This window comes from Neltuma alba, unplaced genomic scaffold (assembly GCF_004799145.2).
Source record: "Neltuma alba isolate B1F8T4 unplaced genomic scaffold, ASM479914v2 tig00011995_pilon, whole genome shotgun sequence".
NCBI lineage: Eukaryota > Viridiplantae > Streptophyta > Magnoliopsida > Fabales > Fabaceae > Neltuma > Neltuma alba.
Window position 1 is genome coordinate 184,737 of NW_021636568.1, and position 19,491 is coordinate 204,227.

Below are 19,491 nucleotides of genomic sequence, written 5' to 3' on the forward strand. Positions count from 1 at the left end.
TGTTTAACACTATATTCTTTAAGTTTTATGACGACCTCACCGTTCTCTATTGTAGTCTTTTCTTGTGCCGATTGCTTTTCAATTTGACGGATCGAAGGCTGGAAAACAAAATTGAACAGAAGTCAAACACTTTCTGCGGCGTCCACGTGTCTGAAAATGGTGGCGTCTCTCAACCATAACTGTCATGAAGTTGGAAACATATCTGTCATCTCTGTTAAACATACACGGAACGTCCCTAACACGAGACAACTTATGTACATCTATAAATTGTGTGAAATTAAAACCCAAAAGCTCTTCTAATTAATAAAAGCTAGCAACGCAGTGAAGGGCATTGCCATAGAGTGCCCAAAAATGTAAAGGGGAAAAACCAATCTAATTGAAATTTGTTGCTGCCTTCAAGTTGCAATACTTTGGGGTAGTGTGAATAGACGGAAAAGAAATAACCAGATCATTGCAACCTAACCGTAGTTTAGCCCAGGTCATGTTAGCGTGCAAGATATGAAGTTCTCTTAAACAGACGATACCCATCCTGACCATAGGCTTCGTTGGTTCTATCAGAACCTTGAATTGCTATGCCATGTATGGCGCAAGATGTCCTATGGGAGGTAGAAAAAAGAATATAAAACCTCCATCTTTATCCACACCTGCACAAGAGGGAAACAGGACAACATGTGATTCATCCATCAGCTTGCAAGTTCCGATCAATCAAAACTTCTTTCCAATTATCATTTCAGCTGCAGCACCCATGACACGTTTTCCTCCTATTTCTAAAAGGCGGAGAGCCAAGTCTGGTTCATTCAGTTGTCTCAATCCGTTGCTCAGTCTCTTTAACATATCCGCCTCTACTTCCTGGACCCACAAAGGCGTGCAGCGCACCATCAAGCTCAGAAACCCAGACACATATGCGTGCCATGTGGCCCAATCGCATCGTAGTGATATTTTCCCATCCAGGGCACTAGCAACAAATTCCAAATGAGACCCAAGAATGGACGGTCTTCGTTGTGATGCTGGCCATATTGATGAACTGTCAATACCCCAAGTAAATGCTCCACAGAGCACCGCAAAATATGCCAGCGCATAGCCTCTAAGCATGGCAACCACATGTCCAGATTCTCCTCCGCCTTCCTGCTCCGATCCATTTTCTGATAAAAACCAGGATGGCAGAGTTTCCTTCATTAAAGATTGAACCAGGCCTGATCCACCTGATATCCAAACCAATGAGGCCCCAAGTAGAGCAGCATGCTTGACACGAGTCATTGATGTGGCAAGGGAAACATGTCCATGCCTCATTCCATATTTTGTCTTCTTTAGTTTCTCTGCCTGTCCCTTGGGCAAACCACTGCTTGCTATATCTCTGACAGAAATCATCAAAAGAGATACAATTTCCTCGTTCAAGAACATAGCATCTCTGAGGGACCGAAACACTCTTAGGTAGAGAATCCCAGGAGCAACTGGGGACATCCCACCGGAGAAGTGGGAACCAAATCCATGACCAAGAAGCGCCCCGACACCACCATTGTTGTAAATGGAGGCAGAACCAAGTCCAAGGGTTGAGGTGAAGCAACTTTTTAACAGCTGAACTACGGCATCCCTGCTGTGGTGGAAGACAGTTGCAGAAGCAGAGAATACGAGGAAGTCACTCCAACGTTTCACCTTCTGGACCCACAAAGAAGAAACAATGGGCATGCATGGCCAGGGGCAACCAGAAGCAAGAGCATTCATAGCTGGACCAATCAAGACAAGGCAGCGCTCAGAAGCTTTGTCGAGTTTATAAGTTATTGTCAGGCTTACAAAAGCAGCCAATGGCAGAGGAAGGGTAGTTGGAGAGTTACCACCTGCTTGCACAAGAGTTAAATTTAGCATCAACAGATTGATTTAAAGAACCTTGTGTTTTCTACTAAACATAAACAAGCATAGAGAGTGAAATTGACATAAATGCTGAAAACACGAGCAAAGAAAATATTAATTGATCTCTGTAACAAAGGCATGTAAGGATTTCTGATACTCAAAAAATCAATGTTTCAAGAGAACCCAAAAAGAAAGCTAAGTTGAATTACCTACAGGAAGGCTTGGGACATTAACACCTGTAGCTGCTAGAATTTTCTTTATCTGTTGCTCAACCATAGATAAGTTTGCTGCCGGACTAGGCCAATCAGTTCCATTCATATAAGCTGGCTTCCATATGCCTCGTGTTACTTCAGCTGAAAAGTAACTTACGATAGTAGCCAAAGTTGCTGGAAGGAGATCAGCAAGATCTTTGAGGCCTGAGACAAAAAGAAAATAAAAATTAGAAAGCAAAAGGCAAAAATATAATCCTAGGAGAAGTAAGCATCGACAGTCCAATATGTTTATTATCCAAACTTATGCTTCCAATATCAACATATACTTGAGCAGTTTTCAACCCCAACTTAAAAGAATGCAAATTCTCAATGAACAACAGGGCGACTTCTGTTGGGGTTTTCCATCAAGTTTTTTTCCGCTAATAAATATTTAAAACTAAATTTGGATGGTCCTGATTTTATGAAAGCAATAAGCACGCGGTGCCCATTGTCGTGATAGGCACCAAATGTGAACCCCCCCCCCCCCAAAAAAAAATCCACTATTAGTGACATTCTTATAGTTTAGGTCAGAAATATAGCTTAAAAAGTAACCTAGCAAAAAAAATAAAATAAAATAAGCAAGATGACATTTTGACCGTACCCTATTATTTTGTTATCAATAAAATGAATTTTGTTTTGGCCAAAAAAGAAAGTAAGATGACATTTGAGAGCAGGGAAAACCTGTAGCCAATTCACGAGGGGAGAGTCTTCCATGAGCACAGGCTGTAAGGGCAGCATCAAGCACAAATGGAGTGGCTTCAAGGATATCCCAGGCAGGCACTCTCAGTTTCATCAAAGCATCATCATATGCAGACCCGGATGAATTGCTGCTTCCCGAAGTTGTAGGTGTTACAGATTGAGTACCTCTATTTATCTTCCTAATCATCATGCTCAGAAGTGCTTCAACAATCTGATGAATAGGCCCTCCAGGTGGGAGACCAGTGCGGGTTGAAGCAATACATTCTTTGTGTTGCCGATACCATAAGTTTAATTTTGGAAAGGATTCCATAAAAAGAGGTTCTGCGGAGAACGTAATAATTTTTGACAGTCTTTTGCATTTCATTCGATCTCTTGGTGACTTTCCAAAGGATGCTAATAAACAATTCCGAACAGACAAAAGGTACTCAGGACCTAGCTGGGATCCTAATGCTGGGGTTGCTGCACCCCCCATAGTATGTTCAGCAGGTGGACGATTAAAACGCCATAACCTAAGCAAAAGAGTGAATGCATTTGAGAACACTGTGTGACAAGAGAGCTCTTCTCCACTAGCAAGCGTCCATGAGCCATTTGGAACACATGCTCCAAAAGCTTCACATATTGGCATTAGTGTACCAGCAAGTAACGGAACCTGCAAGTAGTTGACAAAATCACTGCATATATCATCCAAAAAGTTGCACATGATAATAGCTAGTTGTTTACTACACTAGCCCGACCTCCATTAGTTGTGCAAACAAGATACCATAGGTAGAAGTGGATCAATAGGAAATTCCCAAATGAAGGGAACAAACTTGCCATTTTCATTTCTATTTTTAAAATCCCTTTTCTCTCTTGTTTTTTCTGGACAGAAGAATGGTAGCCGCCATGAACATGTAGAGTACAGAAAACATACCAAGCCATGTAAGGAGAAAATCTGCACACAGTCGACAGATGAAATTCCAATGAGAAGGACATTTAAAAATGGAGCTTGACTGATCAGATGGCTTTCAGTCCCACGGTAATTAGGAGGAACTGGAGGGGAGAGCAACAGCGTGATAAAAATAATGGTGTGTTCCTGCAAACAAAGATAATTATTCCAAACCTGAAAGAAAGAGCAGACAGAAAAACAAGAGAGGGAGCAAAAGGATAGCTATAAACTAAGCACACAAAAATAGTCTTCCCTCTCGAGAGACTTCCTGAATAAAGCCAAATAAAATGGGTGTCAGGATTACCTGAACATTCCAACCACGCGCAAGAGATGCCCCACAAAGAATGGTAGCAGCAGAAATCCTGTCTTCATCTGAACCATTTCTCGCAATTTCATATATTTTCTCAATCTCTGCTAAGCTTGCATCAAAACAAAGTGTAAATTCAGTTGCCTAACCACTGGCTAATACACCCCAAAAGAAAAAGAAAAAGAAAAAGAAAAAAAAGGATATGACCTGATTAAGGAAAAATAAGAGTGTAACTAGAGACCATGTATAAGGCAATCCCTTGGTTAATCAGAGGGCTGCCAATTTTACATTAACATATGTCACCATGAATAAGCTTTATACGGAAAAATAAGCTTGCAGGCTTGTTGTTTCTGTGTCTATCAATTATCTATCTATATATCTTCTTTGAGAGGCTTTTGTGATCTATCTGTCTATCCATCTTCCATGAAGAACCCATAGATGTCATTTTTGGAGCAATCCCCATTTTGGAGATGAACGAGAACATCTCCCCCCATGGCCTTACATATTTTCTATCTCAAAACTTGTTGACCCAAACAATTCAATTTGGGTAAAAAATGTTTCTAATCCATTTCAGAATATACCAACAAATTATTAAATAAATTGATATGTACTGAAACTCAGCGAAATTTTGACGTGAACCATTTGAATTATTTACATAGTATTATCCATGAAAACATACAATCGCATGGGCATAAATGCACACACCATTAAAATTTGGTAAATTGCCCTCCCTTGTTTAGAAAGACATCCAAATTATAGTCTTCTCTATTTTAAAAATTATTCTCACCTCCCCTGAAACTAAAATATACACTCCACTTACTTACAGTGCAACAAAAGACAAGCCACAATTATACATGTTTTGGTTAAAAGCTCCTCATATCTATTAGAAGCATCATAAATATTAAATACATATTTGACCAATATAAAAGTGACTTTTCTAAATTTAGAAAATTGTAAAATCTTGAGACAAAAATAAAAATGATACACGGGAAAAAAAAAAAACTATTCACAAAATATTTTTTTAAGATGAACCAAGTTAAAGATACATATGTAATAAGATGCATCTTGGCCAGGGGAAGCAGTCACAACCGTTAGACTGACTTTTCCTTTCCTGTCTCTCTTCTCTCCTATCTTTTAGTCCCCATTTTCCTTTTTCTATCATACATAATTAGATGCAGCGCAAATTCTTTTCAAGAACCTGCTCGGGCTGATATTATCTATATATGAAGTGTTGGGTGAGAAAGAATAAAATACAACCTGAAGGATCTGATCTTCAGATCTGAACATCCAGAAAAAAGAAGCTAATCATTCTACAAGAAAAAATCCAAATATAGTGTAGCCGTAAAAATTCTCTTATATGGGACAGAATTCTAAGAACAAGTCCAAATACCCTGGCATCTTCTTTGGATTTGTGGGTGGGGGAGGACAGTAGAGAAAAAATGCATGGGGGAAGCAACATACCTGGGAGCTGGAGTTGTGACTAAAACATTGACCAATGGAGGAGTTAGAGGTGACCCTTTCATCAATGATGACCAGCCAGGAATCTGGCCAGGAATGCTACGAGGTATATGATTGCTGCGTGCATGGATATAACCAGGCCAAAAATAAGCTGATGTATCAAGGAGATTTCTAGCAATGCAAGCCTCAACAATCAGATGTCGTAAATTTCCAGCTGCAAGAAGGCACAATTATGACAAAACTGTCATTAATATCACCAAATAGATTAAAATTGGAGCCTATAACCAAATTAACCATATTTGAGAGCAAATAATAAGAAAAAAAAAGAGAAGAATAGCACGGGCAACAATAATAAATCAAGCTGAAGGTGACACTAACATACAATAGAGGAGTAATAATTAACATCACGATGAACAAGATTAAAACATGTCAGGCACATGCCCAAGTAAATTCATTAAAAAACAAGTGATAGACACAAACACACCAAGGGCAGCGTTAATGATTCAGACAGAAGGTCAGACCTACATTATTACCTGGCGGCTTTGGGACTTTTAAACCCTTTTCTCAATAGATATAAACTAGTAGAAGGGGATAAAATGAAGGAAATTATCTAAGTTATTGTCAATAATTTCCTTGCAACATTCTCCTACTCAATCCCTTAAATTTTTTCTTTTAAACTTGGGACTCTCAAATAGTTTAATTCCAGCCCTTCCCCAACCATCACTCCAAGAAAAAAGATACATGTCAAACGATAGTGACAATATTAACATAATTCCCCTCTATAATTGACTTGAAATCTTAACAGATTAACATTCCCACAACGAAAGCAATTACTTACAACAATTCATTGGCAAGTCATTTGCGCTCAAACATTCTAAGTATCCATTGCCAACTGCATTTCCTGAAGCAAATATGATAGCCTTGGCAGCAGCCTGATTAGCTACCTGAACAACAGATTGAGGAGGAGTCAATAAGCCTTCATATTCACCCAATAGCTTTAAGCAGGTAACCAACTCCCCACGACGCTTTCCCAAGGCTTGCTTGTCTTTTCGTTGATTAGTTGGGCTCCGTTCAGCTTCTTCAATCAGTTCACCTTCCTCTTCTTCAATAAGATTCGCGACTACAAGAGTTGCAGTGCACAATAACATGCACATGCAGGTATCAAGTCGAGGTACAGGCCCTTCACTTGGATCCCTCTCCTAAAGAACAAGGGGGGAAAATGACGTCTTAAAACAAGCCAAGATTGCCATAAAGCATGCAATTGTGAATTTTCGGTGAAGAATCAATCAATCAGTCAATCTAAATCCATCAATGAAGACTAATAGACTGTACATCAAAATACGGGACAGAGAAACGAAGTCTGGTACTCAATACCATTGAGTTCATCAACAATTATTCAAAAATCTAATCTATCCAGAGCATTTCTCATTTCTATTAATCTATCTGTAACTAAATCTCGTCAGACAGTTAGAGGTTTCACTCCTTCCTAACAGAATCTGAAACTATGCTGAAGCCAGCTACCATTTTGTTTTTATTCCCTTCTCAGAAGTGTTGATCTTCTGCATCATCTTTTCTTATTGATGATAGACTTTGTCATATAGCCACGTCTTAGAGATGGGCATATTCATCAAGTGGGTTTCTCCCTAAACCCACAACCTCTTTCCATGACAATTGCCAGAAAAATATTATAAAAGTGATTCTTTGGTTGCCCCCACCTGAAATTATAACAAATAGCTAGCACTTCCTTCAAGGAATTTCCTTTCCCCTCAAAACAATTAGTGACTGCAAATAATTTTAGTCAATTAAATTTGCTGGGATAAGATTTTACCCTTTGAACTAGCCGTAGTGCTGAAACCCACAAACCCAGAAATGTATCGTGCCATGTAGTGCCATTAATTGCTTGTAAAGCCTTCACCAAGCCTGCAAAGAAAAATTCAACTCAATAATAATTTTTTAAATGCTAATAGTCTCATCAATTCCGGCTACAAAAGGCTGAAAGCATTTCAATACTAAAATTCACCAGATGGCCATACCAGAAATAATTTCAACAGCACTATTTGCTGTAACTTGCCCTCCCCCATCCATTGCATCTTCCAAAATAAGATCGATAGGAAGCCATAGTGAGGACCAATTATCACCATGAGAATGACTAGGAAAAGTTATCTGGGAACCAGCAGCCATGATAGCATTTAACTCCAGCTTTGTTTTGCATTCTTGAGATAAAAATTTGTGAATGTTTGAAGCAAAATGCAAAAGGGTATCTGGACTTAAATGTTTCAAGCTCCTTAAAACTGAAGATTTTGTTGCAAGCATCTGCAGTTGCTGAATGAAAGATTCCCAATGTGCGGGCCTATAAAGATCAAAGCTTTTACATGTGAAGTAACTTTCATTCAATGAACGACCTAAAATCTAAATTACAGATTTAATCAACTGCATGTTTAGATATTGTCTTTTAACCTTATATTGGCAGCATAGTCATATGTGCATGGTAATGGAACAAGTATGGCTAAATTAAGGACATACATGTTTTGATGAACTAATGAAACGATCCTTGATGTTATTTCGTTTTGCAAAAACTCTCCAATGATCTCAATAGCCATTGTCGTGTTAGCTTTCTGCAGCCCATCCTTCTGCTCAGGGGTCTTTCCACTGAAGCAGTCAGGACCATCAATATCCATATTATGAGACTCGGTTAGCCATCTAGGCTTATTTTCTGGGACATTCTCCAGTAGTCCTTCATCATCTAATGATGCTTCAAGCAACTGCCACACCATTGAAAAGATAAATTCAACAAGAATAACTCCAGGTTCACACTCTTTGTGGCCGTACACTAGGGAAAGCTGAAGAACACCATCAATTGATTTCATAATCCTGTGATACCATCAATATGAAATGTCATTACCGGATTTAATCCGGATAAATACCAACACCTATTACACGTATAAGGACAGAAATCAAAATAAATAACTTGCTTATCATAGTGTACCACTCCTCTAGCTAGATATGTCCTGTCTCTATGCATCTACCTCTCTAGATAAATGTCACATTATTCTAATTTATAAATCTGAACTATAATAATTAATGAAGCAAGAGCCTGATTTATTATCTGAATCTGGTACACTTTACACATTCGTAAAGTAAACTAAGCTTTCTACTGACGCAGAAATATCAAACAATATATGAACATATGAAAGAATTTAATGAGAGGTATAGTCCATCTGTAACCACTTTTTTGAAAGTAAACCATGCTATTGTGAGGAGCTTCCAGACATAAATAAGCCTAAAGACGTTGGGAAATACATGAGAGACAAACAAGTAGCATTTGAAAAATGAAGGTGCTTGTGCTAGTAAATCTCCAAAGTTTTTTTCCCCCCCTATCAGAACCAATTTCTCTAAATTTTTCCTTATATAAGTCTTAATAAAAGGTTAAGGCCTCCACCCTCGGTAAAGTTTCCCCCCTTTTCCTTGGACAGAGACAATATCACCATGACATATACAGACTCAGGTATCACAAAGTTATTCTCTTCCTGTTTATGATACGTATTTTCAGAGTCAGAAAATGAGTTGTCCCCTTATTTTTCACTAAGATACTTTGGTAGCAGGAATGATATAAGATCTTTTAGAATCCTGTTTATGATACGTATTTTCAGAGTCAGAAAATGGTTGTCCCCTTATTGTTCACTAAGATACTTTGGTAGCTAGCAATGATATAAGATCTTTTAGAATCCTGTTTATGATACGTATTTTCAGAGTCAGAAAATGAGTTGTCCCCTTATTGTTCACTAAGATACTTTGGTAGCTAGCAATGATATAAGATCTTTTAGAATCCTGTTTATGATACGTATTTTCAGAGTCAGAAAATGAGTTGTCCCCTTATTGTTCACTAAGATACTTTGGTAGCAGGAAGGATATAAGATCTTTTAGAATGATGCTATATTTCCAACTCTGTCATGTTTAAGGTTGACGGAAAATACTAGAACCTTAGAAATTTTTTCCCCAGTGAGTTCCAGATTTCCAGTTCATGCTTTTCCATAGAGAGGCGTTCTCCAGTGGGTTTACGAAGGCAACCGGGAGCTGCTTTAAGTAAATATGTTCTGAATATATCTTAATCTCTTATCTTCTTAATACTTCCCTTCTTTTGAAGCAAATCTAAATGAAATTGAATCTTACTTTTTGTAGTTTGGGCAACTGATCTGAGACGCTAGAGAAAAGGCATATCTCTTGAGGAACAACATATAAAGTCTGTAAGCTGCAGGTTGGAGCAGTCTGTTTGGAACAACCCTGTAGTCAAGAATTCAGAGTGAGCAATAGATGTCAGCTAAGCAGTGGGGGAAAGTAATAAAATCAGTGAACTAAGGTTTTTGTCATGCAACAATTCTGTTTGAGGAACAGGGATTGTAAGTAAATAAGACATCTGGTTAGAAAATTATCACATTCCTCGCTGGATTAGTTAAAATTATCCCATCAGGGCCCCTAATATCCTACCACAATGGGCGATAAAGCAGAAAGAACAATACACATGGAATTACATGACAGAGAGGATAAGGGAAAACACATTTTTGTTTAACAACATTAGAGAACAAGACAGTATTGAATTGAACCAAAAAGATCTCTTGGTCTAGAAAAGGGACAATTATGACTTGAATCAATACTTAAAATATAAAAATAGAGTAAGAAAGAATATCAAAATAGTCCTCAAACAAAAGTGCGGTATAGCAGCCAATTCCAACCAAAAGATGCATGAATATGAAGCATAGGCAAGGGGCAAGACATCATACAACACATACAAATGAATGTCTTGTCCAGTCACTCCTCATGATAACAATATTTATTAACCTAAAGATAAACCATTTGACGAGTACATGAAGCAACGTTTCCCTTCTCCATTTTTATTTTCTACATGAATACAGTCATCCTCCACATAATTATGCTTTGAGCCAATTCAAAAATTTTATAAGCTTGTGGCTTTAGAGATTTGGATTTTTTTTTTTTTTAACAGCAGAAGCTGTAAATTTGTACATATGGCTTTTTTTCGGTTATTTGTACAACTCACAGATGCTTTTGACAAGGATCTTGGGGTTATATGGTATGGCTGTTTTAACTTCTCTAATTATCCATCCATCTTTATAATTTATGCTTTTGTAATCGCGGGTAGTTCTTGTTGACAAACAGTTAAATAATTAAGATTTAGAAAAAATGTTTTAGAAAAACTCTTCACAAATCAAACACTTTATTGTTGCATTTTTAGCAAATGTTACCAACCAATATTCATCTTTAGATAAGCATCTTGGATTCTATGAGTTAATTTTCGAAGTTGATATGGCTGATCAGAATCAAGGGAGTCAAAAAGGACCTGTCACCTAGGTAAAAATCATATTCGCTATCTTTTCCTAATTCGAAATTGTATATATCTAGTTTTCTAACACATTTTGAAACCCAAGTTGATATGTGTGTCACATCAATCATATAATTATTATTCAAAAAACAATATACATGCAAACACGAAAGAGAAATCGGACACTTCATTGTTGCGTTTCTCTACTCAGTTCTCAGCACATGTTTGCAAAACAATACTTTGCGAGTTTTGCCACCGTTGCGAAATAGGAGTTGAAAAACCACAAAATTCAAACAGAGGCTCAGCTATAAAGGCGTGCGCCAACACAATTTCACAAGCTCGTTAATCCATCAACGCACAAACATGCTCAACTCAGCGGTAATAATGACAATAAAAATCAGAAACTTCAAAAAAAAAATTCTGTCAATTAGATAACGACACGAGAGATGCCAAAGCAGGAACCTGGTAGAGAGAAGAGCGACGACGAACAAAGGAGGGACGATGTTCATAGTCGCGGCTTTCTCAAGAAACTTCCACGTGATGGGCACATGATTATCCCAACAGATGTAAGAGACTAAACAGTCGGCGAGCTCGACTGAAGGCACAGAAACACCGGCGGCGTTAAGGGCTGAGTTGATGTGAATCGCCCAGAGGAGAGGATCAGTGTTCTTTTCCTGAGCCGACCTGGTATGCTCCAGAACGCCGTCCCAGATGATCGCCATGCGCGTCTTCTGTCTGAGGCAGAATACGAATTGACCGATTCACTGGGCGACAATAACACAGAATCTACGCTCTCAACAAAGTGAAATACTATGGAAACTCTGTGTGCATGTACTTTGACTGAAAAGGAGAAGTCATCCTCGGAGGCGCGTGTTTGTTAAGAATCCTCTTCGCCATTGGCGGCTCAAGCCCCTTTTCTTTTTGGCTCCTCTCAATTCTTATTACTTCCCATTTTTATGCCTTTTTTAGGACGACGAACCATTTGTCCCATAGCAAAATCCTAACCATATTCCATTCGAGTCTCTATATATATGTCCCCATATATTCTAATGTGTGTGGAATATTTTCTAACGGGTTCGTGTGCCCTAACACTACATTTGTCCCATACTCTCACCAATCTTTATTATAGATACCTAATAATAATTTTATATAAATTAATAATTTCTTATAAAATATTAAAATTATTGCAATTTATTAGTTAGAAACATTTGGATGATTAATTAAAAAAATTTATTGTTAATTAGTATTTGGTGAAAATTTAATATTTTAGATAAAATATATTATATTATAAAATATGCTGAAAATTTTATAATAAAAATCGGAGGGAGTATATTGAAAAAGAAAAGTCATGAATAATTTTACTTATTTCATAGGTGTAAAACAAAGGCTCATGCTGGGGGGGGGAAAGCACAGGTTCATGGTTGGCCAAATAAACAAGGGTTCTGGATGCTTTAATTAGAATAAAATCAATGAGATTAAAAAAGAATAAAATCATAAAATAATATCATATTTATTTTCTGCCTAACTATTTGGGTTCTATTCTATCTACAGTAATGGATTTTTTAGGGGTGAAACTACAGTAATGGATTTCAAATATACCATTAGTTCATGCACCAAAAATTGAATATGCATTAAAAAAAATTGAATATGCCTTTTAATGCACAAAATGTGTCGAAATTTTATCTACATACCAATTTTTTTTTTACATTATACCGTTAAACACACATACACCAGGCCCAAATCCCAGAAAAAGGACATTTTATGAATTGGTCAACTACCACACCAAGGCAACTGTAACGCGGCTACAGAATAGAGATCAGGGAAAATGACGTTAAAAAAAGTTGAAATTATAATATTTCAATTCAGGTACATAAGTTGTCAAAATTTCAGTAAAAAAAAATGACACTACTTGGGTAGAAAATGACGTCTAATTCATTGTATCAAAAAGTGTATTAATAAGTTATGAACTTATAATGACAATTGTTGAACAGCAAATGATAAGAAATATATTAACAATAACAAATTATTTATTAATAAATTATAAATCACAATAACAAATGTTAAACAGCTAATAACAAAAAATGTACAAATTTGATAACTTTTAAAATCTGACATAAGGGTATTTTAGTCATTTGACTATATATATAAAATATCATACCAAACGTCACTTTCTTCTTTGAAATTTTGAACCCTTAAATGCCTGAATTGGAATATTACAATTTCTAACTGCTTTTTATGTCATTTTCCCCATAGATTAACAAATCTTATTTTATATATATATATATAATACTCCTCCAATTGTAACTTGTAAATGTAAGATATATAATTTATTTAGGGAGAATCACACAAAAAGAGTCTTGAAATTACTAAATTCCACACTAGGTTTGGTAATAATACTTTAATAAGTTTTGACAACACTGAATTTGCAAATAACTACACAATTTTACAGGAATTTTTTATTTAAGATTCAGTAATTTCAAACTTCTTTTTTATCAGATTCTCCCATTTATTTATCATAATTATCCTTTTTAAAATTAATTTATCTAACTTGCAAACTAATATACAATATAATATTACATAAAGATATTTTAAAAAGATTATCCCACATTTGTGTTATAAGTGTCAGTGGAACATCATCACAAGAATTTCTATGGAGAAGCAGAAATTATAAGGGTCAGATCTTTCTTTGATTATGCCAATGGCTTTCTTTGTGTATCAAATACTACAATCATTGACTATGAACTGTGTGCAAAAGTGTTTCATCACGAATTCCACCTAAACCTACTCCTTCTACTCATCCAATTTGGAAAGATGTTTTTTTACTTTTATCTTGTGTTAAGAGTTGTAATTCTATAGTAGTTCCCCTTCTTTTTAAAATTTTCTTGTGAATCTTGTAGGTCTTTATCATTTGGGACACCATAATCTTCTTTAATTTTAATATCATTTTGTCCTTTTGTCAAAAAAAAAAAAAAGCGTCACATTGGGAAACTTCATGAACAAGTGTTGTAGGCTAGTAATCTTAAGATATATTCTCTCTTTGAAGTGCAAACTTGTGCTCTTTTAAACAATGTGCTTGTGAATGCTTTTTTTTTTTTGGGGGAAAAAAGGGCTACAGTTTTAGATCTAACTGAAGAGTCAAAAAAGAAATCATGAAACTTTATTCCATGCTAATTTTGATTTCATTCTTTTGCCCCCTCATTGTTTGTCTCAACTTATCCAGTAACGGCCATTGATTAAACATTTGACAAATGAAAAGTTTTTTTTTTTTTTTTGCAGTTATTACACAAGCATGACAATGACAACATGTTTCACAGATCGAATTTACAAGCAAAGGTCGCTCTCTGCATGACGCAAATAACATAAAAATATGGGACAGATGAAGTCATAAAACCCGAGGATTGGCTGACCAAATGGCAAATCCACTTTTTCGCTTTCCCCCTGGCAAGCGTGCTGATGCCCAAAGGACGAATCATTCTATCCCAAAGCAGCACGCTAAACGAATAGGATTCATCGCCAAGTTGCGCGTTTCATGCCCAAACTGAGAATACAAGGTAGTATGAGCTTGTAATCAAACAAAATGTATCATCATTCGATTCTCATAATTTATCTCTCGTGGAAAAGTTGTTTTGATTTACGCTTAAGGATTTGCTTTTTAGAAATAATTTCATGGGATTCAATGTAACAAAATTTTATCTCAGCTGATGTAAGCACTTCTTTGAGAGATACAAACGCTCCCTAAGATAAATGGACAAAAAGACGAATCGGGCCAGTTACATGTGCTTTCTTTCTTTCCTTTGAGCATTCCCTTTCAAGAGAGGCGTGAAATGAATAAAAAAAATGATTTACCAGAAAAACAATAATAATAAGGGGTAGGAAAGAAGAAGATTCACCATGAATCTACGAACTATATCTCATTACATTAGCAAGTCCTTCAATATATAAACTTTTCCATCACAACCCTTCCCTTTCCTTTCATTTTGCATCCCCACAACTTTAGAATAGTTATTCACACATCGAAATAATCTCCAGGACGACAAAAGCTCATTTGCTCAGGCTCTCATTTTCCTACATCAAATCCAAACACCAGCATCTATAGTCTGACTTTGACATGGCAAAGAGTTCATCTGGTGTAGAGTTCTCAAGTTCCTTGGATTTCCAATAATCAGAAATGGCAGTGACGTTACTTGAAGTAAATGTTCTGGAGTTTTCCTCCATATGAACTTGGCCTCGAATTCTCTTGTACAACCTCATCGCGGAAACACAGTCTTCATAAGGGTCATGTGTGCCTGTCTGGATGTCATAACTGTAAAGCCAAAACACAATCATATCCTTATAACATATGCAGACAGGAGCAGTATAGCATAAGTAATAACACTTGAGTTGCACAGAGCAGGAGAGAAAAAAAGACAGTGTAGCTTTAATTAAAAAAAAAAAATAAAATTAGAAGCAAGTTTAAGACTATGAAAAGAGAATTGAGGGGGTTGACTTACCCTAAATATGTTAATGTAAGGTACTTAAGCGAATGGCTGACCAAGTTTGTTTTCATCAATGGACGATACTTTGCAGTGTCCCTGCACAGTAACATATAAGCATGGCACAAATAAAATTCTAGTCGCTAGATTCACTTTCAGATCATAAATTTGCCGGTCAAAGCTAATTCATAATCGACCCAGCAAAACACAATATAAGAGTTACACAGTCAACTAAATGGAAGGTACCAGGAAATTATCCATATTCAAAGAAGGCCACAGACTACAGAAACGAAGGTAGCACAAGGCAAAGCAGCAAAAGAGAGACTTTTTGTGAAACAAGATCAAACTGTATCAAATAGACTAGAGACGTATCAGCGTTGAGGCAACAGGCCTGCCTCAGTAAGGGCAATCTATCTAATTAGATATGTTATACAATCTAATCACAGAGTCTTGGCTACTAAATTGTATTTGGTAAAACCTAAAATAAGCAAGGTATATAAGCAACAGAGCATAGCGAATAAAAACATTCAAAGAACGCTGATAAGCACGTGACTTCCAACAATAAGCATAATCGATGAAATGCCATTACATGTAAACAGGATTTCAGACCCAAATGCTACCAGAATTATGTATTCCACAATGCCACCTTCTAATAATAGACACACCCGGTTTTATCACCATAAGATTCAAAAAACATTTATTTATAAAAGGATTAGAGGTATGTATTATAAGGTGAAGGACATGACAAAGTTTTCAAATGGATCAAATATTCTCCTTACCAGGTATACCAAATGGGGACTTACTAAACAAGCAGAGCACGAAAAACACCACACTTGACAACGCAGATAACAGATGCATTTTCTGACCATTATCACTTGTATATTGCGTTAGGGCATGAAACGGCACAGCATAACCAGCCTAAAGTTTGGGGTAGACTATATTATAGGTACCACAAATGCCAAGCCCAGGGTAAGAAATGCAGTATCAAGTGACTTAAAATTTAACACAAAATAGAGATTCTTAGTTTCTTCATGACAGAAGGCTTTGCTTCTCGAAGGAAATAAAATATTTTGAGATGGTACAGATAGAAGCAAGGTTACTGTATGAGGAATATATACATACATATATAATCCAAAGACACAGTTTTTGTGAAAAACTGGAAATCTTTAAAACTAAATAAGCAGTAACAAATCGCTCAAGAGTCAAGAATGTCCCTTCTACCTCAACATATGATCAGGATAATTCAATTTCAGGCAGTCCAAATCATGTTCTAGGTCATGCCCCACAAGAAGCTTGGCCTTTCCTCCATCCAATCTAACTTTGCCAATTGATTCTCCATTGTACAGAATTTGCAATACCTTGTCTTGAACTTCCTTAAGTGGCATCGCATCTCTAAGATGCTCTTCTGTCAACCCAGTTATATCATATCTGAAAATTTCAAGCACAGTTAGCCCCAGCAATAGTACTTTTTATCACTTGTTCTCTGTGATAATAAAAAGAGAACACGCAACTCAGAAGTACCTATAGTTAGTAACTGGGATTTGAGGCTGCACATAGGTGTGAAAAATTAAATTCTCATCTTCATCGACCATGCATACTCTAGCACAAAGATCTAATGATCCATCACTTCCACCACCAACCATTTCGCAATCAATTGCGATTGCTCCAGGGTGCCTTCCAGTGAGGTTTTCATCAGGAGAATCTGGACGATGCATTTGGGATCTAATATAGGTCAATGCCTCTGTTCCCTGCATACTTCCACACAAAATCAAATCAAGAAGACTAGAAACACCGATTGAGTGCAGTTTCTTCAGCTAACCGTGTTCACTATATTGATGTAAATTATGGCCTATATAAAAAAAAAAAATTACAAAATGTATATAAGCACTCTAAGTAGCCACTAATCAAGTAACCAACTTACCAGAGGAGTGGGTGCAGATAGGTAACACATCTCTTTATGCTCGATAAGAGCTGTGGGGCTATCAAATAATTTTAAGCAAAGTTGGCAACCATGTTCAGAGAAGTGCTTGGAACAATTTCCTTTCGGCAATGGACCTAATAAATGGAGCCAAGGTCAAAAGTCAGCATAAAAAGATAAACACTGAGTAATCCAAACAATAATACCAACATCAGATTGAATACAGAATGATAACCAACCGGTAAGGTGTTCCCTCAGAGATTCAAAAGATTTGCAGTGCTTTTGACAGACCCTGCATTTAGGCTGATGGACTGAGTGGTATGAAATTTTCATGTGCTCAATGAGATGTTCCTTTCTCTTATATTGCCTATAGCAGGCTGAGCACTTGTGCCTGTAAAGAGTCGACTACCAGGTATTAAAGCACTTGAAACTAAAAAATATGCTACATAAACCCAAAAAATAGATAAAATAATTTGGAATAATATTTGACATGTAAATTCTGAAAAAATATGACGTAGAAACCAAAAATAGATAAATATTGTGACCGTGACAGTCATAAGCCATTAACCAATAACAGAAGATAAAATACAATGCTCAAGTTCAAAAAGATTCTTTGATAATATTAAGAAATTCCAACTGGAATGTCATTCTTATTCCAAACTCCTACCTCCAATCTTGAGCTGCCACTAGCATATGGCTGTGGTTGCCCCTAATGCTTTGTTATTTCAAATTAAGAATTACTATTTTCCCTTACCTATATATCTAATTTTGGGAAGCCAACACTATAAATGATATCAACATCAGCGATGTGCATTGTACTGTGGGCAATGTGACATTTTAAAGAATAAATAAGTTGTTGATTTATTGATTGTGATTAAGAAATAATGTGACGGATTGACTATAATGGAGAGATAATGTGAGTATAATATTCATCTATTTCAAAAATTTCTTTCCACGTAACACACAGGACGGAATATCTAGTTCTCTTAATTATAAAAGGCTGGGCTAGACCTTTCAGGTTGACTTTATACTTTCCTATTTTATCTTATTCCTAATTATATAGTTCTTGAATTGGGCTTATAAGTTGATTGCTTTGTATAAATAAGGTGCCAAAGGCATGCCTTTTGCAAGGGAAAGAATGCAAAAGGCACTACCTTATGGCGTCTTAGTCCTCTCTAGTATTCTGAATGTTCGATGCAACTTTTGGTACATCCTCTCTAATCCATCACAGACAACACATGACAACAATTTAGAAAGACAAAAGATTGAAGAGGGACCCATTTACTATGATCCAGAATCCAATTGAGAGAGACTGCAGAGAAGGTGTATCAAAAGTTGTAGCAGACATTCAAAATCAATCCTTACTGAAGGTAGTGCCCCTCATTGTGTGAGAGGTACCCTTTAAAAAATTCAAGCAAAGAGGGAGAAAAAAAAAAAGGAAAACAAAACTCAAATGAGCTGAGGCTGCAAGTATGGTAGGATTACATGATAAAACTTCTAAATGATTGAGTCTATTTTTATAACCGTCCCTTGGAAGTTTATTGATTCGAGTAATGAAAGATAAATATTGGCAAGATTTCATTTTTATGACTTTCCCTTACTTCCAATACAAGTCTGAGCAAGATAAAATCTATTTGCCATGGCAATTGCCCATCTAAGTTCATAAACAATTCAGAGAAGTCTTTCTGTAGATGTCCATTTAATAATGAACTCACTACCCAAGTCAAACAAACTATAATGGCTGATATTTTCCTACATTACTTGATTGGCTAGCTTGCAACATAATTTTCAGAAATAAAACATGATGATCATCCTGGGAAGACAAATGTACAAAGAAGGACATAAAATTGACCTTTTGGCTGGTGTTTCAGGAGGGTCTTCTTGAGTGTCCATCCCGTTCAAAACGAATGCCCGCGAAGAACTACGAACGAAGTAAACTAACTATCGAGAAAGTGCGGAATTCTAACTAATCAATGGATGTACTACCAATATCGGACGAAAAATACGCTGAAACGCGAGTGAGTAGAAAGGAAGACTAACTGCAACTCTGCGAACCTTAAGTTAACCTAGCTGATGGGTGAGCAAAACGATGATAGCCGATGGAAGAAGACGCACCAGGCTGCATGCTCTGGGTTAAGTTGGTGAACTTGAAAGTTAAAAATCAGGGTTTTCGAGAAAATTACCCCGAAATTTTAACTTATTTCCTATTAGCTCTCGCTTTTGAGTTTTTATTTTTTAAATAAATGCTAAACACTATCTCAATCGTTACGGTATGACT

General features: G+C 36.5%; 2 protein-coding genes across 2 annotated transcripts; both read right to left on the reverse strand.

Annotated features, from left to right (window-relative positions):
- Positions 1 to 147: 147 nt before the first annotated feature.
- Positions 148 to 11,743, reverse strand: LOC114720710 (mediator of RNA polymerase II transcription subunit 33A). The gene is made up of 12 exons (XM_028906389.1): positions 11,286 to 11,743; positions 9,659 to 9,769; positions 8,012 to 8,359; positions 7,522 to 7,838; positions 7,317 to 7,408; positions 6,327 to 6,687; positions 5,492 to 5,702; positions 4,028 to 4,142; positions 3,709 to 3,870; positions 2,781 to 3,447; positions 2,058 to 2,264; positions 148 to 1,835 (listed from the first exon to the last, which is right to left on the reverse strand). Exons 1-12 carry the CDS (start codon positions 11,543 to 11,545, stop codon positions 706 to 708), a joined length of 3,981 nt encoding a protein of 1,326 aa, XP_028762222.1. The 5' UTR covers positions 11,546 to 11,743; the 3' UTR covers positions 148 to 705.
- A 2,965-nt stretch (positions 11,744 to 14,708) lies between these two features.
- Positions 14,709 to 19,328, reverse strand: LOC114720712 (RNA exonuclease 4). The gene is made up of 7 exons (XM_028906391.1): positions 19,066 to 19,328; positions 17,453 to 17,604; positions 17,217 to 17,350; positions 16,817 to 17,043; positions 16,517 to 16,723; positions 15,314 to 15,394; positions 14,709 to 15,126 (listed from the first exon to the last, which is right to left on the reverse strand). Exons 1-7 carry the CDS (start codon positions 19,104 to 19,106, stop codon positions 14,889 to 14,891), a joined length of 1,080 nt encoding a protein of 359 aa, XP_028762224.1. The 5' UTR covers positions 19,107 to 19,328; the 3' UTR covers positions 14,709 to 14,888.
- Between the last annotated feature and the right edge of the window lie 163 nt (positions 19,329 to 19,491).